This window comes from Petaurus breviceps, unplaced genomic scaffold (genome assembly GCF_028583685.1).
Source record: "Petaurus breviceps papuanus isolate PSGF00001 unplaced genomic scaffold, PetGlider_PUasm1.0 90574, whole genome shotgun sequence".
Taxonomy (NCBI): Eukaryota; Metazoa; Chordata; class Mammalia; order Diprotodontia; family Petauridae; genus Petaurus; species Petaurus breviceps.
In genome coordinates, this window is record NW_027187277.1 from 1,474,587 (window position 1) to 1,501,637 (window position 27,051).

The following is a 27,051-nucleotide window of genomic DNA, read 5'->3' on the forward strand; positions in this document are numbered from 1 at the left end:
GAAGGAAGGAAGGAAGGAAGGAAGGAAGGAAGGAAGGAAGGAAGGAAACGCTCATTTATTAAACACTATTATCTGGGAAACATGCTAATTGCTCTAGAAATATTATCTAATTAAATCCTCATAACAACCCTACAAGTAGGTGATATTATTATTCCCATTTTACAGTTGAAGAAACTGCAGTAGAAAAAGGTGACTTGACTTGTGCAGGGTCACACAACTAATAAGTGTATAAGATAGGATTTGAATTCAGGTCTTCCAGACTCTAGCCCTAGTACTGTATCCACGGCACTACCTAGCTGCTTGGGCTATAGGAAAGACATAGAACTCGCATTACTCCATTTCTAGTGAAGAATATTCTTCCCCAATAAAGGAGGGGATTGGAAGGTCAGCAGTACAATTAGGAATATTTTTCTCCAAAAGGCAAGGTAGATAATGTTTATGTATTTAAAAGGATGATGATGCTTTACGATTATTATCCTTTTGTTGTCATGTCAGATGCTGCCAATTCCTAATGTCTAACCCAATAAAGAATTATGAGTTATGTTCTTATTATTATTACACATTATTATGATAACATAGTCCTTTGCATTTGTTTTAATTCAATTTCCATGCCAAGAAAGCAAATAATATAAAACAAAGAACCTGGTCCACAGGGGTCAGTAAGTCCCAATGGGAACTCTACCTCCTTCACAAATATCTAAAAATCAACATCACACACTTAGATGAGACCTTCAGACTGTCAACAAAGAATGTACACAAACTGAATTTGGAAGTAATTCCTATAACTTCTGTTCTGGAGATGTCCATTCCTCTCTGATTATCGAGGAGTTCTCTGAATTTGACCACTGATCGCAAAAGGCAACAATCAACACCCATGACTTCAACACTGTTCTAAAAATGAGAAAACTTTAGAAGACAAAATATTACTTGCCATTATTATCAAATCCATGGGTAAACTCATGGCCAACAATGACTCCTATAGCACCATAACTCAGAGACCTGTAACATAGACATGTAAAGAAGAGAAAGTTAGGATGAATCTCAGAGACATATTCTAAATATCAAATACCTCCCTTCTTTCAAATCAACTATATTGAAGACAATCTAAAATAACCCATGCTCACAAAATAGGAGAAAAAACCCAGGTTTTTTCTCATTGAAACAGAAAAATCCAAAATGTAAGACAAATTTATGCCCATATGCATGGCACAATGTATGACACTATGTATGCCCATGTATACATACATACATGCATACACAAGCAAATACATATACATCCACACATGCATATATACATATATACCCATAGACACATTTTAGTCTAAATACCTAAGTCATCAGCAGGATTGGAAGGGTCCTGCCACTTACATTGCTATTTATTTTCTATCTGAGAATTCATCAGAAAGACACTATAGTACTAAAAATAAAATTGTTCTCCTAATGTAGTCATACAAAAAAGCAAGGATCAAAGATTAAAAGGGATCTCTATGTTGTCAGCTCTAATCATTCTCCTCTGGCTTATGTGACAGACAGGCCTGCAAATGCATGACACAGATTGTGAAGCATTAAACAGATTTCCATTAAGTTTTCAAAAGGAAGTGTTAACACTATTTCCTTCATCTTTGCAGAAGCCAAAAAAAATTATATACAATCACATCTAATGCACTAGAAAGCCATAAATGGAGATTTAATCATTCTCCAAGTGGCAGATTATATCTACTTCTTGACTGTTTTATTTGGTTGTCCAACCTTCAGAAGAGGACAATAAGAAGTTTGCTCTTAAAACTGTAATTCCTGAGATGTGTTCCTTAGATCAGGGGCTAAAGTTGTCTAAAATGCCATAATATTTTGCTGTGTACTGCCAGCACACCACCACAGATGTCCAAAGAAACTTGGATACAGACATTCCCATTGTCCCATGAGAGCCGGCAGTTAAAGTTTTGGAAGTAACATGTTATTACAGGACATAATGACCCTTAACATACTAATTGTTTGTTTCAACTGTACCCAAGGAAGTACGCTCAGATTTAATTTTTCCCCTTGATAGCCATTCTTTCCTTTGTGACTTCCTTCCTTCAAGGTAATTTGCATTTGATAAAAATGTTTCCTACTGTTTTTCCATCATTGCAAACCTTCATTAAAGGAATAACAGTAAAATTATGCATTTCAATCATGGAGTTATCGTGTAATTTTACATAGTGCAGGGTTTCAGCAGCAGCAGTAGGGGTATATCTCTTCCAAGGGCCTGGTATAGAGCTTTTCCTGGTCTCTGCACCAAAGATAGCCTTTTCTTCATTGGGTCCTGACTCTACATGAGTGACAGACTAGCTGAATTGAAGAGGCAGAGGAAGTGGCCCTGAAACAATTGTTCTGGAAGGGATGAGGGCGTGGGAGAAGAGGATACTCTAACAAGTCTCTTTTTGGAGCAACTAGTAGGAATGAATACAAGGATAGTAGTGTTACAAAACTAGAGCCAGAAAGACCTTTAGGGGCTATTTAACCAAATCTCATTTTAAAGATGAAGAAACGGAGGAGGCAGCGTTAGAGTAAGGACATTCTTGAATCTGTGTGTAACTCCTCTCTATTTCCAAAGAGCTTAAGGACAAGGGTTATAGGCAGACATAGATAGATGTAATAATAGATAGAATTAAATAGATAGCTATAATAGATATAATTAAATTATATGAGAATTTAACCCATTCAGTTAAATGCATATTCTCTTTTTCTGAACAAAGTCAGAAAATGTTTGAGATGAAAAGATGTTATAAAAACATGTTTCTAAAATCTAAATACAGTCATAAACTTCCTCAATAGTGACTTGCTGGCTAGGGGACGGATCATTCATTTCCAGCAGAGAAAATCTAGCTCATTAAATGTACCACTGGCAGCTTTTAAAAACCGGTTTGAACACTGTGTTCAGTGTTTTACTGATTCCAGGGCTGGTCCTGGGACTGAAAATAACATATCTTTCTAGCGCTTTCCTTCCAAATGGTCCTGTTTAAAAAAAAAAACAGTACAAAGATATCTGTAAGCTCTTTCTTGATATTTAGAATGTCCATGATTATTCTGTTTTAATGCTAAATATTTTGGAGGAGATGTCATTAATACCTCCTCAGGAATTAATTGATCAGATTGTTTCCCATCTTAGAGGCAGCTGAGATGAAATGGGACAAAAGACAAGGTGAATTTGGATTTTATTTTTTTTGGGGGGGGGTGGAGTGGGGGTAGGGAATTAGGAAGGAAAGGTTAAGATCATGGACCAAGAGGAACTGACCTGGGCAGAAGACTATGATGGGGAGGGAAAGAGGAGGGACAGCAGGAACACAGGCAGCTAGGTGACTCAGTGTAGAGTTTCAGACCTGAAGTCAGGAAGACCTGAGTTTAAATCCTGCCTCAGAAACTTATTAGCTGTGTGACCCTGGGCAAGTCACCTAGCCCTGTTTGCCTCAGTTTCCTCATGTATAAAATGAGCTGCAGAAGGAAATGGCAAACCACTCCAGTATCTTTGTGAAGAAAACCTCAAATAGGGTCACAAAGAGTTGGACATTACTGAAAGAACTGAATAAAAATAAAATAGAAGCTCACCTAATGACTAGAAGAGGAATTCCTAAAGTGTGAAGAAAGGCAGTGGTAAACTAGAAGTAGGAAGGTACCAAACAAAAGCTTCAAGTATACCTCATCATTTTGGCTGAAGTTGGCCCCAAGTCTTCAAATAAACACTAGCTGTGTGACCTTGGGGAAGTCCTCTAGCCTTGCTGGGCCTCAGTTTCCTCATCTGTTAAAAAGTGAGTTGGACTTGATGGCCTCCAAGCTCCCTTCCAGCTTTAAAGCTATGATTTTATGATATAATAAAGTATTGATATCAAACTAATAGAAATGGGGGCCACCAAACAGTACGTGAGGATCTCTGTGCACTAAATGACTTAGAAAATGACATGTTAACATTACCGATGTTCTACTGCACTGTTTTTTATTTTGTTCAATTATTTCTCATATATTAATAATGGCATAATATATAATTTATAATATAATCATATATAATATGACATGCTATATTAACAAGTAACATACTGTATGTTGATTATTTTGTTAAATATTTCCTAATTACATTTTAACCAGGATGCTGAAGTCACAATCAACTGTTGTTCTCCTGTTTGCAAAGCAGCCTAGGATTCTGGAGAATCCATTAACAAAAAAAAACCTCACATCTTCTGTGATTTCAAAAACAAAGTGGTACCATCAAAGCATCAAAAGATCATTTTACCTGGCAGGCAGATGCCCTGAGGTCTCCCAGACTTCTGTACTTCAGAAAAGACAGGAAGCATGGACAGGACAAGGGGGAACCATGCACTTAACTAGTGCCAGCTTTAGGTGAATCAGGGCTAAGAGTAGGGCCAAAGGTGCTAAATTGAGAGTAAGGAAGTTTCCTTTAAGTCCCGACTAAAATACACCTCCCGAGGAAGGAAGCCTTTCCCAATCCCTCTTAATTGCAATGACTTCCCTTTGCTTGTTCTTTCCTATTTATCCTTTATATGACTTGCTTTACACCTATGTGTTTGCATGTTGTCTCCCCCATAAGCTCCTTGAGGGCAGGGTCTTTTTTTTGCCTCTTTTTGTATTCCAGTGCGTAGCACAGTGCCTAGCACATAGTGGGTGCTTATGAAATGTTTTTTGAATGAATGAATAAAGATAGGATGCATAACTTTAACTCTCCCTTCTGATACTAACCTTGGGCAATTCCTTTACTTTCTCTGAGTCTCAGTAACCTGCTCTTTAAAGGGCTGATAATAATACTTGTGTTACCTCCCTTTGAAAACCATAAGGCACTAGGAAAATAGGATTTGTTTCAGCCAATTATATGCAATATCATTATACAACGCACACACACACACACACAAACAGACAGACAGACACACACACACACACACACACACACACACTTTTTTTTTAATCTAGACCGATGATTTCATCAGCATAGAGAGCTCCCAGGGATGGATTCCCTCTACCAATGCTGACAGGCAACTTCTGTGAAATGTATGGTTTTAGAGAGTTGCTTGGAATACCAAGAGATTAGGTGACTTGCTCAAAGTCTCATAGCCAGGAAGTACCAAAAGCAGGATCTGTATCTTCCTGATGTCAAGCCTAGCTCTCTACCCACTATTCCACACTCTCTCTCTATTTACAACATAGCTAAATCTCACCAACAATCTTTGCTTTTTCCCCTTCCTCCTTTATTTAGCGCTAAGACAATCTACCGTAGACACCAGCATCAAATATAAATGCCCCTTTTGGTCAGATATGAAGGCCTCTATTCATCATATGGTGCTATGAAGAGGAATGGATATAATGCTGGACTTTGATCCAGGAAGACCTAGGATCAACACTTGCCTCTGATATTAGACATATGACCTTAGGCAAGTTAGCCTCAATTTTCTTATCTGTAAAACTGTGACAACATTTATCGCAGAGTTGGCATGAGAATTCAACAAAATATTGTGTTTTATAAATTCCAAATCTTTATAAATGTTATTAATATTATTATTTTAGTAGGCAATATATTCATGGAATTCAAAATGCATTTGCTTTGTTCTTTTATTTTACCCTCTCTTTCTTGATCAATTATTTCATCCTTTAAATAAAAAAGCACTTTTTTTCTTTACTTACCGTGGATATGCTGTTCCCCAGAAGAAAGGCTTTTGGAGTTCCCCTGCTGGAAACCCTGGGAGAAGAAAAATGAAGTGAATTTAAACATTTGTGCTTCTTTCTATCTGAGTTTTGGGCTATTGGGCATTCCTAGTATTTAGGGAAGTCTCCTAACTTCCAACTATAATTCTGCAACTTCATTTGAAATAACCCTTTCAAAGCACCATCAAGATTCCTTGCTTGGAAGTTAAAAATGGCAACATTCCAGCCTGCTGGAACTTTCTCTCCTGGATCCTCCCATTTTAGGCATTTGGTTATCTAATAATTTTACTTATAGAGAAGACAATAAATACTTTTGCCCTATGTAAACAACCCTCCATTTCTATATGTACTTTGGGTTATTTTAATCACAATATTCCAAGATTAGTTTACCAAAGAAAGGAGAAAGCATCTGTAAAGCCCTTTATTCATCTAAAGCAGAAACTCTAGAATCAGTCACATTGAAGGATTGGTTTGATTTAGGGGCTTAAATTTTGTTTTACCTTTTTTTCAGATGGAGGAGAAATTGAACTCTATTCTCTTCCCTCTCCAGTCTTTCTTTAATTTTCATTTGACACCAATGGGATCAGAACTTAGAGGCAGCTAGGTGGTACAGTGGATAGAGCATTGGACCTGGAGTAAGGTAGTCCTGAGCTCAAATTCAGCCTTAGACATTTACTAGCAGTGTGATCCTGGGCAAGCCACTTAACCTCTGCTTGCCTCAATTTCCCCTTCTGTAAAAATGGAGATTAAAAATAGTACCTACTTCTCAGGGTTGTTGTGAGGATCAAATGAGATGATATTTGTAAAGCACTTTGAAAACCTTAAAGAACTATAGAAATATTTACTATTATCATCAGTATGTGAGGAGACGTTATTATTTTAGAACAACTCCATGAGGGGGAAAATCCTTCAAAACATTGCCAAGGCCTGCGCCATTTTAGAATAACATTTTTAGGACATTATTACCACCACTGATCGTATTACTGAAACATGCTACAAATTGAGATAACCCTGGCTTCCCCATTCTCACCAGGACAGCTCTGGGTGTGTCCTCCTCACAACTGTTCCTATGAACTTAATTATCTCCACAACATGGGGTTACTAAATGTGTCTTTATGGAGCCAACTAATGACATTGGGCAGAGTCTATATTTTTATTACCAGATAGATTAATTGATCTTACATAGGGGAGGCAGTGTGATGTAGTAGAAAGAATTAAGATCCAACAGTTCTATGACATACTAGCTCTGTGACCTTGGACAGGTCACTTAAAAACTCTCCAGACTAGTTTCCACATTTGTAAAATGATTATTTCACATGGTTATTGTGAAATTCAAATAAGATATATGAGAGATAAAACACTTTGTAAAACTTAAAACCTATGCCAGAAATGTTAGCCAGTATGGTTATTCCTATCAGTCTGGTTTTGTTAATAATGGTGCATTATGAGTGTTCTAGGTGTAGAATCTAATTTCAAAAGGCAAATTTCTTCAGTTCAGAATGTGCTTTGTCTTATATGTTCATGATCTCTCTATATCTCTTTATTTCTCCTTGTCTCTCTGTTTCTCTATCTCTGTTTCTCTGTCTTTCTCATTCTCATTCTCTCTCACTCTTACAATCATGCAGAAAATCTGTCAGTCACGAATATCTTCTATTCAACAATTCAACAAATATTTATTAAGTACCTATTGTGTGTAAGACACTGCCAGGACCAGGGATAGAAATGATGGAAACAAAAATGTCACCACTTGCTAGGAGTTCATATTCTACTGGATTTTCAGAGACCAAAAATTTCTTAAGGGGTTGTACCATCCCAGCTTTCATAATATTTACTGACTTCCAAATATCTCTGATTTCTGCAAATCAATGTCTCACTTCTTCTTTAAGCAGTGTGTCTGGGGGCAGCCAGGTGGCACAGTGAATAGAGCACCTGCCCTGGAGTCAGGAGGATCTAAGTTCAAATTCAGCTTCAGACATTCAACACTAGCCATGTGACCTTGGGCAAGTCACTTAACCCCAAATGACCTGCTTTCCCCCTTCCAAAAAAGAAAAAAAAAGGCAGTGTGTCAGAATTCTCCAAAGTCCAAAACAGATGAAAAGTCTCTATGCTTTAATGAAGATGCCCTTCCCCATTGTTTATCAACCGAATTTTGGTACAGGTCTTAATCAGCAGAAAGATAATAAGCTGGTCAGATTCACCCCTTAAATTGCATAGGCCTCCCTACATGCTACTACTGTGTGCAGAATTCTTAGACATTTCCAAACCCAGAGCAAAGAAATAACTGACATTTCCATGCCCTCTCTTTTCAGCCATTTACTATTACAGGTCTCAAAATCACATGCCTCTGCCATGACGTTACTCTGATCAGCTCTATCTGTTCACCTTGTCAGGTCCAAAGCACCCAATGCTGATAAAAAAAGAATAATCTGATGCCCCTCTGCCTGCTTTGCTTGAGTGAATGGATAAATGGCTTAAACCAGTTTTTTGGCAAATGCAGACTAGCTAGGATGAGAATTCCAAATCCCCACAGGGTCAACTCAATATCTTATCTTTTGGAGTAGATAAGTTGTATTAAGCAGAACTGGAAAATAAAAAATGAAGAGTGTTTTCCTTTTTCATAGTCTTCTCCTGCACTCACTCTATATATCTTTGTCCTTTTTTTTTTCTTTGACTTCAGATTTTCCCCACCACTTGTTTCATGCTTTTTCATGCTTTAATGCCCCCTTTCTCCTTGAGGTTCACTACAATTTATTGAATTCTCTCACCTACCCCCTCTGGAATTAAATACAAATACTGAAGCACAGAGAAAGAATATTTTCCTTTTGCTTGGAAAAAAAAGAAGTGGAATGTGGTCAATGTCTTCTTTCTCATTTCCCCAGCAATGCTGCTACACCGTGCCATGTTCTTAGATTCTATAATGAACTTAACCAAGAAACAGTGGCTAAGTATCTACTATGTGGCAGGCACTGTGCTAGGCACTATGGAGACAAAGACTAAAAAAGAAACATGCCTGCCCAACAACATGTACACACATCAGTATATACAATATATTTGTTGAGTTGTTTCTGACTCTCCATGACCCCATTTGGGGCTTTCTTGGCAGAGATACTGGAGTGATTTGCCATTTCCTTCTCCAGATCATTTTACAGATGAGGAAACTGAGGCAAACAGCATTATTTGCCTAGGATCATATAGCTAGTAAGTGTCTGAGGCCAGATGTGAACTCAGGAAAATGAGTCTTCCTGACTCCAGGGCCAGGACTCTGTCCACTGTGCCCCTTAGCTACCCAAGATAGAATAAATGAAACAAAAACTCAAAGCAAATATAAGTTAAATGTCAGGAAAGACCTTATGTGGGAGATGGTGCTTAAGCCAAATGCACAAAATCATCCTACATCAGCTCTCTAATAGTGTTAATTGTGCCCAGACATCAGGACAGTTGAACAACACAGTCATGGACACAAGAAATCTCCCTAGGAAAGCACAGTCTCTCACATGACTCCCAAGAAAAAGTGGTCCCCCAATCACAGCAGCATAGATTTACAACTGATCTTAGAGGTCATTTAGTCCAATTCTTTCATTTTACAGATAAGGAAAATAAAGCCTGAAGAAGTTAAGTAGACTCTGATCGTGGTGTTAGGGTGGCCAATATTTGAACTCAGGTTTTTGGATTCCAAATCCAATGTGTTTTCCACTAGACCAGGATGCAACATGTCTTTATAGCTCAAAGGTGCCTACCTTTCCTTACACAGATGCATGTTGCCAATTAATCTCCAAGTAAAGGAATTTTTAAGTGAAAAACAAAAGGGAAAAAAAAAACCTTCTGTTTCTGAGCAAATCTTTTCTCTGTGGGCCAAACAGAAGAGGTTGCAGAAAGGATTCCAGCATCAGTTGCAAGATGAATTAGGTGACCACTACCGCCCCTTCCAGATGTCAGATTCCACAATGTCACTCTTTTACGGAATTAGAATTCCAGTAAGTACATGAGCCCAATACTTAAAGGTTAGGTTCTAATTGACCATATGCAAAATATATGCCAACTTTTATACTGCTATAATAAAGCATCAGTGGGGGTGAGAGCATTTGATAGCTTCCTTCTTCATAATATACCTTTTGTGCTTTTAAAATAATCTATGTTTAGTCTGTCTCTCCAGCCCATGTTTCATAGAAATTGCTATCATCATCCTTTCTAAGGAGAGAGCTCTATGCCTTAACAGGAGAAACATGTTTAGTCTCTCTCACACCCCCTCCACAGGCAGCAGTGGCAGCAGGATTTTAAAATTCCATTCCTGGAGGGGGAAGTGGGGAGATGGCAGAAGGCATATTTTTATGCTAGAAGGAGAGAATGGAGTTGAATTGACCTACGATTCTATGAGAATCATTATACAACATCAAAGTATATTGATACATTTAATAGTATACTTACTCTCTGAAGTATCACTGTTCAATAGCAAACTCAGGATGTGTTTGATTATCTAACTTTTCCTTTTGAAAGCTTCTGCCATTCTGGTAGTATTGCTATTACTGCAGACTAGAGTCTGTATAAAGCATATATTTATGAAGTTCTTTGCCCATCAGAAAACATGGATGAACAAGAAACAAGTGAGAGAAAGATTGAGATACTTAAAAGCAGAGAATTTAGAGGCAACAACAACTTCTTTAGTGGAAGTTCTTAACCCAGGGTCAATGAACTTATTAAAAATAAATATATATCCTGATACCTGAATATAAATGTGATTGGTAACTTTTTTATCTTAATTATTTTATTTAATGTGGTTAAAATAGTATTTTGAGAAGGGGTCCATAGACTTCATCAATCTGCCAAAGGGATCTAGGACATTAATAAAAGTTAACTCCTGCTTTAAAGAATGGGGTATCTCTGTAAATGGACTTTGGTTCTTATTTCATATAAGACATGAATTTGCTATTTCCCTTCATACATCTATTTTAATTCTTTGACCCACAGATCAGGGACCAGAGTGTCATAAGTTCACAAAGGAAAGTCCTTTATTGTTTTATGTAGAATTGGGAAATTATGACTCCTCATCCTCTTACTCTTCCCAACCTTCTGTACCAATCACCTCCACCCCCCCCAAAAAAAAAATGCTTTGGAAAGATAGACGTTGTTGAGCTATAAAGGCATGAGGCATCCTAGTCTAGTGAAAAACACAATGGATTTGGAATCCAAAAACCTGAATTGAAACCTTGGCCTCCCTAACACTATGATCAGAGTCTACTTAACTTCTCTGGGCTTTGTTTTCCTTATCTGTAAAATGAAAGGGTTGGACGAAATGACCTCTAAGGTCAGTTGTAAACCTATGCTCTTGTGATAAGGAATAAGAGGATCAAACACAACTGAGGCAACAAATATGTCTAGAATTTAGAACATATTCCTCCAGTCCTAGAAACTCTTCATTAAGCTCATAACTATCACCTATTATTTGTCTACTGACCTATGAGATCCTAGGCACATAATTTAACCTTCTTATCTTCTCCAACTTGCTCATCTGCATAGTTAGAGCTAAAAGGGCTATAACCGTCTTTTGAAACCATTAACTTCTAAGGTTTTTCTGGTATTTGAGAGGTTTTATTATTGTTATTCACACTTACATGATACTAATTAGGATTCAGTCTTTCTCATTAAGTTGAATGTGTTCACACCTCCTTTTTACTTTTGGTTTTTGGGACTGACTAGATCCAAAAAGATGACAGTGACTTCAATGTTCACTGCCAAATCTCCTGAACCCAAATAGCTAGCTTTTTCTTTTTTTTTTCTTTTATTCTTTAAAAAGAAAAGCTGAAATTTAAAAAGAAAAAAAAAACAACCAGAAACCTCCAGAAGACCTAACCTAATCTTAAATTTGAATTATTTTATTCCTGACACTTTATTGTTTGGCTGCTTCAGAAGCATCAGTATTATTGAATTAATAACCTTTGAAACCTACTATGAGCCAAAAAAGCAAAAAGGGATGAAGATTGCCTCTCAACTAACCAACCCTAGAATCATAAAATGGGCTCTGAGGAATATTAAGGTGTACATAGTGAGGTTCATGTCAGCTATAAGGGCATTGGACTTAGAGCCAGCCTGTCCAAACACAGGCCAATCAGCCCCATACAATGCAAAGAAATATAAAGGGGTATTCAAAGCCTACCAATATAGCAACATGCTCTGAAAGGTCTATTAACAACACACTTATGATGTGAACTGCACTTAGTCATAAAAAGAACAAACAACAATGAACCCTATTAGAAGGCAGTTATGGGGGCTAATCTTTGCCAATTTCTATTAGAATCAATCAACAAGTATTTTTTTTAATTTTTTATATTTTATTCTGAACCTAAGAAATAAAACAAGTATTTCCATAGCATAGTAGAATAGAAAAAAAAAAAGATGATTGCACATGAAACTGCAATTCTATTAGGTACAACTTAGTATTCCTTTTAAATATGTAATAAAATTATCATGTAGAAAGTTACATGATAACAAGTATTTATTAAGCATTATGTACCAAGGTCTGGGAATACAAGTACAAAGAAGGAAACATTCCTATATGCAAATTCCTTACAGTCTCAAAGGAGAGACAAGAATTGCATATACAGGAGTGGCTAGGTGGCACATTGAATAAAGCACCAGCCCTGGAGTCAGGAGGACCTGAGTTCAAATGTGGCCTCAGACACTTAGCACTTACTAGCCATATGACCTTGGGCAAGTCACTTAACCCCAATTACCCTGCCCTCCAAAAAGAAAAAAAAAGAAGTACATATACAAGTGACTATACAGAATAAATATAAAGAGACAAATTTAAGATTGTTAAATATAAGGTAATTGTGGGAGGGAGGCAATAGTAATTTGGGTTGATCAGGAAAGGGTTTACATAGAAAGTGGTGCTTGAGTTTCCTCTTAAAGGAGAAGAGGGATTGTCTGACATAGGAAATGCATTTCAGGAACAGGGAACAGCCAGTATACCAAGGCACAAAAAGAGGAGATGGAGTGCTATGTGTGAAGTACAGAGAGAAGGTCAGCTTGGCTTGATTACAGAGTGTGGGAGTAGAATCAACTGGAAAGGTAATTTGGGTCCAAGTTGTGAAAAGCTTTAAAAGCTAAACAGAAGTGTTTATTTTTGAGAGGCAATTGGGAACCACTGGAGTGGGTGGTATGAAATGAGATGGTCAAATCTGTGCTTAAGGAAAATCATTTTGGCAACAGTCACCTAGACTATTACAGTAGCTTCTCAATTTGTTCTCCCTGTCCATACTCTGTCCTCTCTCTGGACCAATCCTTCATATAGCTGCCAAAATAATCTTCCTGAGCCACAGATAATGTCACTCTTCAGCTCAGAAATCTTCAGTAACTCCCTATTGTTTCTAGAATAAAATACAAAATCTTTAGCTTATTTACAATCCCACATTATCAGTCTTAATTCATATCAGTATCCTTCATCCCTTCTATATTGCAACCAAACTGGACAACTAGCTGATGCACAAACTTGCTACACCATTTCCTATTTTTATGTATTCATCCACACACCTTATATTTAATAGTCTTAAATTTATTCTCTCTATATTTATATTGTATATTTACTTGTATATGTACTTCTTGTTTTCCCACTGAGAATATAAACTCCTTGCATGTTTACTTCTTTAACCTTGTATTCCTAGCCCCTGGCATATGGTAGCTGGATAATAAATACTTATCATGTAACTTTCACATGATAACTTTATTATATATTCAAAAGGAATGAACTCCATGCCTGGAATGCACTGTGTCTTCATATTACAGAATCTTTATCCTTCTGTAAGAATCAAAATAAAACCAGATCCTTCAACAGATTTCCCTGATCCACACAGAACAAAATATTCCCTGACTCCTCAAATATTCCTTGAGTCCATTATATGGACCCTTCCTTTAAAATCCTCCTGTCCTTATTAGTGTACAAGTTTCATATTACTTCCCTCCTCCTCTAACTCAGAGATAAATATAAATTCCATAATGATGACAGGAACCGTTTCATTTTTGTCTCTGCATCTACAGCTTGACATTTTTTTCCTACAAATGAAGCCAGAAAAGGAAGGAAGGGAATAAGCAAGTTGCAGATAAAAGGAAGGATGTCTGAAAAGTATCACTTAGGCAAATAAAGAAGTTCATAGGACCATAGTTTGAGTGTTGTTAGGGACCTCAGAGACCCCCTTAATTTACAAATAAACAAACAAGTCTCTGAGTGGTTAAGCAACTTGCCCAGATTTACTAGTAAACATCTGAGACAATATTTAACCCAAGTCTCCCTGGCTCCAAGGCCAATGTCCTAGCCACTATGCCATACTGTCTCTAAATTGGTATACCCCAAAGTTTTGGACATCACATATTACAATGCTAATGATAATTATTTTTGAAAAAATTATCATGAAAATAATTACAGTTTATTCACCAACAGTAGTTTCTGAAGATAAAGTATAAAAGTTCTCAAATGAACTTGAAAAGATCTTCCAAATTAAATAAATATGTCCTCTTTACTCAATGACTTAAGTGCAATTGTATGAAATACAATTATACAATTCTAAATATATAGGAAAATATGATGCCAGAAGAAGGAATGAGAGAGGCCAGAGACTTGTCAATTACATAGAAGCCACATCAATTTACAAGTCTCTAAGTGTCTACTACTTGCAGGCACCATGATAGGCTCTGGGGATACAAGTATAAAGAATGAAATTCCTAACTCAAACTGAAGATACATTTTGATGGGAAACACAGCAAGTGCATATAAAGATATACGGAGCATAAATATAAGGTAGTTAAATACAGGTTGTTTGGGGAGGGAGGGTATTAGAAGTTGGGGGAATCAGGAAAATCTCATACCTCTATATCAAGAATGGTAGTTTTTTTCTCTAAGAATTGGTAGGTTCTAGACGTCAGAGCACCAAATATCATTGCTAAAAACAAAACTGATTATATTTTAGTGAACTAGAAAAGACCCATAACTAATGTGGGAGATATCCCTGATCATTTGTTTACATATACTCAGACCACTGACATATCAGAGCTAAACTCAGAATTAGCAAAAAGCTAAAAGAAAGAATAATAATAGGCAAAAGACATAATATACAAATGAAATAAAGTTCCCAAACTGCTTAAACAAGTAATTGGTCATCAAAATGGACAAGAGAAATAACACTGGCACCAATTAAAATAATTTTAGATTTAATCAATTGGCAAAATTAGTCGTTATAATAAGGAGCCCCAAAGCACTAAGAAACTACCTTAGTCAACTAATGTCTTTCAAATGGAGTGAGATGGTTGCCAAAGGCAATACTAGGTTATAAAATAAACTTATTTGTAAAATCTTGTAAAGAAGCAATGATAGACAATTTGAGCAGTGTCATATCATGAAACAATGGAACATAAAACCAGTTTAAAGAAAGTTTGGCAAGACACTCAACTAAGCAAAGTCATCCCAAGGGAGTTTATTTTTTTTTTTAAGCAATCGGGGTTAAGTAACTTGCTCAAGGTTACACGGCCAGTTATTTCTGGGTGTGGTGCTGAGTATCTGAGCCCAGATTTGATCCAGGTCATCCCGACACTGGAGCCGGTGCTCTTACTCGCTGAGCCACCTGGCCACCCCTAAGCAATTGGGGTAAAGTAACTTGCTCAAGGTTACACGGCCAGGTGTTTCTGGGTGGGTGCTAAGTGTCTGAGCCCAGGATTAGATCTCCAGGTCTTCTCAACATTGAAGCCGGTGCTCTTATTCGCTGTGCTACCTGGCCGCCCCAATCCCAAGGGAGTTTAAGGGCAAACAAAACAAAACAAAAACCAGAAGAACAGAAGGAGGACCACAACAGAATAAAGATTTAAAAGATTTATAAAAATCATTTCAACAAATAGTTTTCTCTGTAAAAATCTGGAACCACTATATTTAATTCCTAACATCTTGGTCCCAAATGTGTTTATAGGGGATGTATAAATAGCACTAAAGAGAACAAAGATGAAAAAAGAAGTTTGATTGGACCAAATATATAGAGGAGATCTATGTTTGAGATTTGATACACATTTATTAAGTACCTACTATATACCAGGTGCTCTGCTAAGAGCTGGGGATATAATAAGAGGCAAAAAATAGTCACTACCCTAAAGGAGTTTACAGTCTCAGTGACAACTTTAGGACATTTAGGGAATGATATATAATGCATAAGGAAGAGGGAAGATAGCTAATGTATGTGAAAATCTCAAACTTTATTAATATCCAAAAAAAGGCAACTAAGAGATCATCAATTACTACCGACTCATATACCTGTTTTCCCCTTTATATGAAATTGTTATGACTCAATTATACATGAATGGAGAACATCCTTTTTAAAAGATGGAACAAGTATAGAACAAGCTGGCCTTTGCAAATTGGTATTCAACAGTCAATCACATCTTTACTATTTCATCACTTACTTGGAGATGTAGAGAACATAAGACTTCACTATGGTTATTGTTTGACAGTTATGAAAAAGCAGTTCATAGGCAAAACACCACCTTGCTGGCTGTTTTTTCAACAAAGTGTTGCCCATTAATCCATTAAAATTGTTCAAGATTCCTTGAAAAGGGGGTCAGTGACCCTCTTCTGAGCATAAATAGGAAGAATATGCTCACTAAAGTGTTCACTACTGTGACAGAAGAGATCCAGAAGAGATTCTGTTTTAAAGACAGATTTCCTGTGGATGGTGAAATCCTCCACTTCCTCCTGTTTGCAAATGACATTGTTCCAATTGCATGAAGTGCCAGGATATTTGCAGGGTCTAACAGAAGGGGTTTGTAATCACTCGAGAGTTTGGTCTGACCATCCACATGGGAAAGCTTTTGCTGTTCGGGATTATTTGTTGTAATCAGATCTGAAAAGTAGCATTACTCATTAGAGCAAAGCAATCCTTTTGTATTGATAGACCATTTTATATTTGCATTATGAGGGGATCTTGCAATCACTCCTGATAATGATAATTTTCATCTTTATATAATTACTGGCATCTTTTAGAGGTTGTATGAATGTCAACCTCTTCTTTCACCAGAAAGTGCAGAGTTCTAACAGATGTGACTCATGTCAAGTGATACAGCAAGAGACAACTTGGCCATCTTGGCCATCTGCTATCTTCCTGCTGTTTCCTGCTGTATTACCCATCTGTTTAGATCTGATTTATAGGAAGCAGCTTCCTAAAACATCCCCCTCCTCGGACTCTCACTTTTCCATAGTATGTGCTTGGCTTGAAACCTTAAGGTTTCGATGAAAGTAATTCCCCCTTTACTAATTATGATGTTACCTCATGTCACAATGTTCAATACCTTATGTTCTACATTGATCTTTACCTTTGAGTCCATTCATGAAGACACTGATCATGCTACTTTTTTGTTAACTAATGTGTGTATAAATATTAAATTTGTTTTTATCTATTATATTCTCTATATTTGTGTATGTTTTTATTGTCTTCCCCATTAGAATGTAAACTCATTGTAATTAGAGATCATTAAGTCAGTACAGTACCTAGAACAGTGTCTGGTACACAGTTGGTGCTTAATAAATGTTTCTCAATTAATGCTACCGTGTTTCCCCGATAATAAGACACTGTCTTATTTTTTTTTTCTGGAAAGAAAAACACCAGAGGGCTTATTTTCAGGGGAGGGCTTATGTTGTCCTGCCTCAGCTCTCCTCCGTGGCACTGCTCTCAATGGCACCAGCAAGCAAATCACTGGGGAAGAACAGGATGACGTGCTCACTGCTGCAGCTCTGATTGGATGCAGCTCGGAGCGCGGCGTGCGTTTCACGGGGGGGGGGGGACACGGGGGACGGTGCATACAGAGGGTACCGTGTAGCGCAGGGGATCACCTTCACTACAGTAGCAATCTCAATAGGGCTTATTTTTGGGGGAGGGCTTATTTTAAAGGAATCTTACACAGTAAGGGGAGGGCTTATTTTCAGGATAGGTCTTATTATCGGGGAAACACGGTATGTATTTAAAGGTACTGATAGTGATTAACCAGTTACAGGCACAACTATGGTGTTCAGTTAGTAAGTACCTGTCGAAAAGTCTAGAATATAAGGAGCACGACTTTTTTTCTCCCATGCTATAGAGCATAAGGGAAGGGAATACATATTTTTATACGGTACCTACTATGTGCTTCTGGGAAAGCAAGAGAAGGAGGAACGAAAAATCCATTTTGTTTAAATGTATTTCTTTACGACTAAAATTACACAACTGAATTCTTTATAGATCATAACCAATCCTAGTCCAAGAGATGAGAGAAATATACTTCTCTCCCATAATTAAAGAGGTGAGGGACTATGGGTATGGAATATTACATACATTGTTAAGCACAGTCAATGTGTTGGTCCATTTTGAACTTTTTTTCTTCCTCAATCTTTGTTACAAGTGATGGTTTGATGATTGGGTGGAAATATATTCAGAAATGAAAGTGAAGTGAAGCGTAAATAAAAGATATCAGAATGAGACATTGTTTTCAACATGGCTGATGCCATGTCAAAATTTATTTGGCTAACTCTGTATGTTTGTTACAGATGTTTAGTTTTGGTTTTTGTTCTTTGTTTTTTCTGATAAGGGAGAGGGAGGGGGAGAAGCAGAAAAATAAACATCTGTTCATTTGTAATAATAAAATTAAATTTAAAATAAAAAATGCTATTAAGCATTAAAAAGGCTTTTTGTAAAATCATTTTTTTTTATGTTGGCTCTACCTATCTTGCCTGGGCTGGAATTTCTGTGCAACAGCTAAAGAATCCCACTTATGATCTGCTTGGAAGTTTTGGCCTGCTTGGTTTCTGACCTGGACTGGTTCACCCCATCATAGTCAGCCTGGTAGCCAGCTCCTCCCATGGTGGGGGGGGAAGGGCATTACATTGGTGCCCAACTTAGTTTGGACACCTGATCAGTTTTTGCTTGACTGCAGTTCAGAAATCCTGAAGTCCAGGAATCTATCACCTTCAGTCTCCTTGGTTTATCAATGATCACAGGGGTATACCACTGCCCAGACCAAAAAAAAATAATAATAATTTTTAAATACCCTTTTCAAAAAAAGAAAAGAAAGTGTATTCCCTCATTCTGGAACATAAAAGTTTGATCAAAAAAATTATTTTTCTATTTCATAAAAAAAAAAAACAGTGAATCTGGAATTTCCAGGTATCAGCCAAGGACACATGCCAGACATGATGTAAGAAGAAAGAAGTATTTGTTTTTGTAAAAATGGCAAGTTTTTTGTCCCCAGATTTTTCAATTTCACTCTCTGGCTAAGGGAGGCAAGTAAGGCTTTCAAATTCCCTTGCTAGACCATTTGGTAAATCAACCCACTTCTGTGAGCTGTATAGCTTAGGGTTTTTATTAAGGTTCCTTCGTAATTGTTTTCTTGGGATGGTTGGAAGTCTGCAACTGGGGATCCAGCTGCATCTCAACAGTGAATAGCCATCTGTGAAGAATTTTTTGAGGAACGTGCTCAAATGGGTTTCACCTCCTGAGACTGGTTTTGATGAGTTTTATTAGTAGTTTATGCACATTTAAGGTCTTCAGAACTGCCTTTCAAGCACTTAAGTATTTCATTTAGATTGCTTAATTAGTCTTCTAGTAAATAAACCTATTTTCCCTTTGGTTTCATCACTCTTTAATTTGAGTCCCTCTCCCCACCCCCACATAAAATTTCTAAATTTGCACAGTGAATTTTATTGAATTCTCAAGTTTAGGTCAACCTTTTCAGGGCTAAATAGGATGTGTGGCATAGACTACAATATGATCCTAATTAATTTTTTTAAGCTAGGAATCATTAGGGGAATTCCAAGGGACTCATGGAGATGACAGAAGCAGAGAATCATAGAGCTTCCAAGTCTGTAAGGACCTCTGAGGCCACTGAGTCCAAACTGTGACTGAACAAGGAACTGCTCTGCAACAAAGCAGACATTCTAACCTCTGCCTGAAAAGCTCCAATAAAGGGAATGCCACTACCTCCCTGGGTAGCCCACTCTGCTTTGAGGTAGCTCTAATTATTAGAAAGTGACAATGAGCCTAAGTTCACTTCTTTGCTACCACCATCCATGGTTCTTTGGTGACAGAGGCATGAAACCACCCCTACTCTCCTTTAACCTACTGCATACAGCCTCTCTCAGCCTCTAAGATCTTGTGTTCCTGGTAACAGTGAGACAAACTTGGATTTTCTTTCTTGGTGAAAAGGGTGTAATGAAGTGGTGGGGAACCTGTGACCTCAAGGCCACATGTGGTGGTATAATGAAAGAGTAAGAATACAATAACTATCATGAAAAATTATTATACTGCAACTTTGCATAGTACTGTTGGCTTTTTCAGATCACAAAATAACATATAGAGAACTAGAAAAGACATTAGAGATCATCAAGTCCATCCCCTCCCTCAATTTGCAGATGAGGAAACTGAGTCAAAGAAAGATGTAATGACTTGCCCAAAGCCACACAGATATTCAGCAAAAGAGGTGGATGTCAAGCCCAAGCCATCTGATTCCAAACCCACCACTCTTTTTATCTCAGTTTGCCAAGGATAGGTAACCACAATAGTATGTTTGCAAAGGTTGATTCATTAGATCCTCAAAATAGCCTGGTAAAGTCAGCCAGGATTACTAGTCCTGTTTAAGGGAACCTTTTAGACAAGTTACCGCAGTCTTCTGAATCCAGATATAATCCATGTTAGCAACATGATTGTAGAAATATAATGGACATATTTCCCCACACGTCCCCAAAATGTACCCTCCTGTTTCTGTTGGTATTTTCATATAACAATGCTTCTATTTTTAGTTTTGATTTTTGAGATGAAGTATCTATAAAATAATCCATTTATATGAGCATTCACATACTATAAAAACCAACACAACAAATAAGGAAACTACATCAGTGCAGGTCTGCCCCCTTCTCTGTGTCACCTTCAGCAAGTTACACAATAACTTAGATTGTTTATTCTGATTATTTTGTTTTGTTTTGTTTTTTTAAGCAATCAGGGTTAAGTAACTTGCTCAAGGTTACATGGCCAGTTATTTCTGGGTGTGGTGCTAAGTATCTGAGCCCAGATTCGATCCCCAGGTCATCCCAACACTGGAGCCGGTGCTCTCACTCACTGTGCTACCTGGCCGCCACAATTCTGATTATTTTTAAGAAATAAATCAACTTATTTTCCTTTTGCTTTTATCACTACTTAATTTTAGCCCTCCTCACAAAACTTCTAAATTTGTACGGTGAATTTAATTAAAATCTAGAAGATTTAATAAAATGCCCAAGGTGATACATCTACTTCAAATGAGAGGTAGGATTTAAACACAGGTTTTCCTATCTCCCAGACTGGTTTTCTATCTACTACTCCATACTGCCTAGGTGTGTGACCCCAGGGAAATTAGTTAACCTCTCTGAGCTTTAGTTACCCCACCTGAATAATAAAGGGATTGGACTAGATAGGAGAGAGATTTGGATTCAAATCCCATCCCTGATACTTAATAGCTGTGTAATGATAGATAAATCATCTAACCTCTTTGGAGATAATTATACTGTGACATTTAAAAAGTTTGAGCAACGGTTTCTGAGTAATTTAATCATCTTATTATTAATGTTTATTAATAAAAGGATGGACATTTGGCCTTCTCTCTTGGACCAAAGACCCCTTGTGGTAGTAGGCTCACAGTTTATATGCTCTTGGAAAAGTAGATATTCCTGAGGGTGGCAATCAACTCTGATTGGTTAACAATTAGTGAGAAAATTAATACTGTGAAGAATAGCTGGGCTATATATAATGTGGATCTCGGGGTACACAATTTGGGTCATCCAAATCTTGGTCAAAGAGATTTATGACAAAAGGGAAAATCACATGTTCCCAGACCTGAGTAAACACAATGAGCATGAATCCATCTATTAGTTTAAACTTAGAATTTATTTTACTATTTTTCATTTAGATCTTTAATCTGGGTAAATCTTTGAGAGAGATTTCCCACATCAGTTGATTTCTGGATGATTAAGTAGAAAAGGGGGAAAACCTTGGTTCTGATTCAATAATCAGTTATTAATCCAAGACAGAAATAATTATTTCTCACAATACCAATAGTACTTACCTCACAGGGTTATTGTGAAGGTCAAATAAGATAATATGTGTAAAGCACTTTGCCAACTTTATACAGATTATTATGATTATGATTATTATATCTGTAAGGAGCAAGTGAGTGGTGGGCACCCTGTTGTTGTATGTGACTGAAAGGTGGACAAGATAGCCATCTCTAAGCTTTTTCCCCTGAGCCTTCTCTAGGGGACACTTTCATTCCTGTCAGGAAAGGAAGTAGAAAGTTTTCACTCTGCTGTCCTCAGAGAGAGGTTATCTATCTGTTCCCTTAAATATTGTTATTCTAAGAGATATGATTCATTTTGAGCTAACTTCTGATCGCTTTGTCATTTCTGGGGGGGAAGAAGAACCCCAAGCTCTATTGACACCTTTCCCATTAAAGACCAGTTCCACAGTGAACATGCAGAGTGAATAGCAAAGAAGCCCATTTATCTAAATTGTAGCAAAATCAAAATTAGAGAAGGTATACATAGGAGAACATAACAAAAAATACAAAGTAAAGGAGCTTTCCCATTGGGAGGAAGACAACTCAGCTCAAACAAGAGAGAGAGTCTTGTATCTCATCCAAAGAGAAATACCTCAAAGTCTCTAGGGTAGCAAGTTAAGGATAGGAACATGATGGAGACTACCCTCTCCTCCCACAGTCTTTTCCTTTAGCCACCTAAAATGGGATTGGCCTCCTGCATTTTCTCTCTTGTAGAACTACACTTGAAGAAGATTCTCACTTGGAGAGTCCCAAAGGGAAGTCCCTCTTCAAAGAGTCCCCAAAAGAAGACTGGCTGAGAACTGAAATTCTCACCTCTCTCCATCTCCACTCAGTCCCTCATGTAGGACAGGGCCTTCATTTCCACCAATAAGGAGCTCCTTACCAATGGGCTTTTTCCAACTTTATGATCCTATAGGGGTATTCTTAAAATTTTTATGAATTAGTTTGGTAGACAATAATCTCCATTCCACCCCTATCCCACCAGAGAACAGAAGAAGGCTGGAATTGTTTTACTCTTTCCTTTTTTTTTTTTTCTTTGAGGAGAGAAGTGGGGAGACAACCAGGGTTAAACAACTTGCCCAGGGTCACACAGCTGGTGTGTATCTGAGGCTAGGTTTGAACTCAGGTTCTCCTGACTTCAGGTCTAGCGCTCTATCCACTGTGCCACCTAGCTTCTCCCCTTTCACTCTTTATCTTTGTATTCCCAGCACCAAAAACCCTGCATATCATAAGCAGTTAATAAATGCTTGCTGAATTGAGTGCAGGGACCCTGGATTCTTATTAGAATATCAAGGGAATTCAAGCATAAATCTCAATAATATGAAGACCTAAGGTGATTCAGCCTCTATTAATTTGGTTTCCCATTTGTGGACTCAGGTAGATTCCAAATTTTGACAATAAGCCCTGAGGCTTGCTACCTCTCTCTTCAAACACTATTATTTCAAATCTTATTATTTCGTTAACAGAAAAAGTCTGCCTGTGACTATCCTGTATTAATTGTAAGGTTTTCAACTAGTTTAGGCCCTGGCTTTGAAGAAAATATGCCTCAGATTTGTTAGGCACCTTATCTTGTAAATAGTAGAATATCCTTGATTAAATTAAAGCAATCAACTGCTCTGTGTACTTCAAGTAAGCTAATGGAATTACTCATTTAGCCCTTAGGGATGCTTGTTTTCAATGCATTGGTTTATTTGCTTATAATAATTCAAGAATCTATTTCAGACATATTAAAATGGAAGCTAATTTTAGAACAAGGCCTTTTGCAGATATGCATCCTATGCTGAATAAATCAAATTATATAAATTCATACTAAAGCTATGGGTATGCAAAAAAATTTTTTTTAATTAGAACAAAAGACAAGAGTCAAATGTGGTGAGTATAGTCATCAACCTATTTCACAAAGAACTATGGCTACTGTCTCTGCAAGAGAACCCTGGTGTGAGCCCTAAATTCCATCTGCCCATTGAGCTTCTCACTGAGGAGAACAACCCTTATGAGAAAGGAGTTCAACATCCCTGCTACCACCACCATCAACAACTAACTAATTGCCAGTGATGAACAGTTAAGTCCAAGGGTGCCAAGAATAACAATGTCTCACAGACTAACCTCCAGTCACTGTGTTTTACATATTGTAGGCATTTAATAAATGCTTTTTTAATCATTTATTCATTTAACTCCAACCACAGCTGAGAGAAAACCAAAGGCGCTATTCTCATTCAAATCAAAGTTTGCTAAGCAAATACCTAGAGTTCTCTTGGTTGCTAAGGAACTCAAGAAACTTAGGGTGAATGCCATGGTAAACAAAACCCTTCTCTACTTGCCTATCCCATAAAGTTTCTTTCTAGTGCAATAATTAATTAAGATAAATCCAAGTTCCAGATCAGGATTTTAGTCCCCATATATATTGGATTTAAATGGCTATGATGACATGATTTAAATTTTCTTGTACTTCAGTGGACTGTGCTATCCAGCTTTAAGGGTCAGAAAAATTCCCAGTTATCTCTATTGAAGAATAAGAGATTTAAAGCCATAGGCAAAATCACAGGGTTTGAGAAAGGTGATTCATTAAGGACCCCTACTCTATTCTAATCAGTATTAATCAATTACATATTATTCTATAGGGGTAGTGATTATAAATTCTGTATATCAGGTCCCAGAGCTATGAGCTGCAGATTGTAAAATCACTTGCTTAATCATAGGAAGTTAACTAGAGGCCCTCCACCCTTTCTTTTCCTCCTCATAGTGACAAAGCCCAGTGTGGCAGAGGTGACCCAACTACATAGCAAGTCCCCCAATGGTGACCATCTTATGACCACCTAGTCAGTGGAGATATTCTTTGCTTCACCCAAGTCGTGACCCTGCTGACAGATCATTTTTTGCTTATGAGTCATATGTCAACCAATGGAATTATTTTGCATTTGGTTATAGCCGTTCTTGAATATCTAGATATCTAACCCTATAAAAATAGGACCCTGGAAGGAGGGAGCATCTCCAATCATGAGGAAGATCTGAGATTTACTTTATAAGAGGGGATCACAGACCCTTTAATAAGGTGACATTGGCTCAGAGCTCTGCTTCAGTCTCTCATATTATAGGCTGAATAATTTTTATGTGTACAGATTTCACACCAAGCCTAAGTAAAAGCTAAAATTAATGTAGTGCTTCAGTGTCAACAAAATGCAATCCATACATTATCTTATTTAATCTCCCAACAACCCTGAAAAGTAGGTGCTATTTTCAACTCTACCACCCCCCACATGCATACACACATATACACACATACCCATTTCAGTAAAGGAAACTGAGGCTCAGAAAGGGACAGTGACTTGCCCAGGGTCTGTCACAAAGCTAATGAGTGTATGTGACAAGATTTGAAGGAACCAAAGCCTTGTCTTCCAAATACAGCAAGCTATCCAACAGGACATGCTGCCTCTCTGTAAGATTGTTTAACAACAGAAGCCCCTGAGGAACAGGGATTATAACACTTTTTGTACTAGTATCCCCTAAACCTAGCACAGTGCCTAGTATATATTACCAGGTTGCTTAATAAATACTTGTTGACTGAGTGACTGAGTAAAGAGATATGAGAACTGGACTGAATTCAAGACCAAGGAACTGTATTCTATTTTCTTGCTCTGTCACTCACTACCTTACTACAACTTTGGCCAATTTACTTTTGATTATTAGGCCACTGTTTTATTAGGCTCTTAGGCTAATGTTTTACATTTGCCTCACATTTCACAATTGACAACATGCTTCTACAAACAGTATTATTTGATTGTCACAACAACACCATGACATAAGTATATGATATCCATTTTTTAAAATGAGGAAACCGAGACTCAGAGCAATTAAATGACTTGTCCAAGAAACAAAATAATAACTTATTAAGCACCTACTATGTGCCAGGAGCTTTGCAAATATTGTTATATTTGATCCTCACAACAACCCTGGGAGGTAGGTGCCACAGTGAACCCCATTTTATAGTCAAAGAAACTGAGACAGAGAGAGGTTATGTGACCTGCCCAGGGTCTCACAGCTAATAAATGTCTGAGGACATGAATTGAGTTCTTCCTAATTCCAGGTCTAGGGCTCTATCCATCACACCAGCTAGCCTCCTTAAGGCAATACACCCAGTAAACTGTTACAGAATAGATAATTCATGCAGTGCTCTACTACTCTATAATTTCTCTAATGTCTTCTCAAGTCCCTTCTGAGCATAAAGCTAGACTTAACATAAATCAGAAGATGATAATGATAACCAGAATGAACTTTATATAATGATGTTACTAAGTATAGTTACTTCTTAGATGTGAAACCCAATTAAACAGATGGTCACATGCTTATAGGATCAATCCATAATCGATAGGGACATTCACTTTGGGAAATGACTATAATTTCCTATTTCTCAATGAGGAAAATAAAGGGATTAAGGGAGAGTGGTACTGAAGGGAGTCATAAGGAAAAACTCCAACATTATTTTCAGACAAGACTCTTAGCTAGGAAAGAAGGAAAGGAGAGAGGGGATATAGTCACCCAAAGGATTACTCATGCACTTGCCTGTGAATGTAATTTACAATGAGAGCAAGTACTGGTCGTTAGGAAAATAGGAACAGCTTGAATCACTTAATTAAAACACTGCTCAAAACTGTTAACTCCAAAAACCATTCTGCCCACGAGGCTGTGGAAAGCCAATGTACTATTTTGAAACATCTTCCTTGGTAAACTTTTGATTAGCTCAGTTCCTCCAAGGTAAGAGCATGGGGGCATTCTTATAGCAACTGACCTCCTCTAGGCAGCAGTGGACATTGAAAGCTGAGATAAAGGCCACTGCCCTCACTGTTGTATACATTCCAAGCCCCAGAAGAGCAGGAAGCACATACATTTCATAATGGCACTTCTTAAAAAAGCAGTGCTGTTGGTAGAAATAAGAAAGGCTAATTTGTACTTTTTATTGCAAAAGCTAATTTCAACATAATTTTTAAAAGTTCCTTAAAATCTAAAATTTAATGAAATAGCTCCCTAAAGGGAGCCAACATTATAGAACACAATTCTTCCCTGAAGCTACAATCAATCCATCAACAAGTATTTATTATCAATATAACTGAGTAAAACTAGAGTTACCTCATTCACTTCATTCATGCCGTGCCTATTGGCAGACTGGCAGATTTTTTTTTACTAGAGATAAAATAATAACAAAAGCTCATATTAATATGGAACATTTAAGACTGTCAAAAACTTTTGGTTACATTACTTCATTTGATCTTCACAACAACCTTGGGA

At 37.3% G+C, this 27,051-nt stretch overlaps 1 protein-coding gene across 1 annotated transcript in view; it reads right to left on the minus strand.

Moving 5' to 3' along the window:
- PHEX (phosphate regulating endopeptidase X-linked) overlaps positions 1 to 27,051 on the minus strand; it is a 303,310-nt gene that overhangs the window by 38,661 nt on the left and 237,598 nt on the right. Inside the window, exons 16-17 of the mRNA XM_069063406.1 lie at positions 5,665 to 5,719; positions 928 to 999 (exon numbers count right to left, since the gene is read on the minus strand). Of these exons, the coding sequence (XP_068919507.1) occupies positions 928 to 999; positions 5,665 to 5,719 (127 nt within the window). The remainder of the gene's footprint in view (positions 1 to 927; positions 1,000 to 5,664; positions 5,720 to 27,051) is intronic.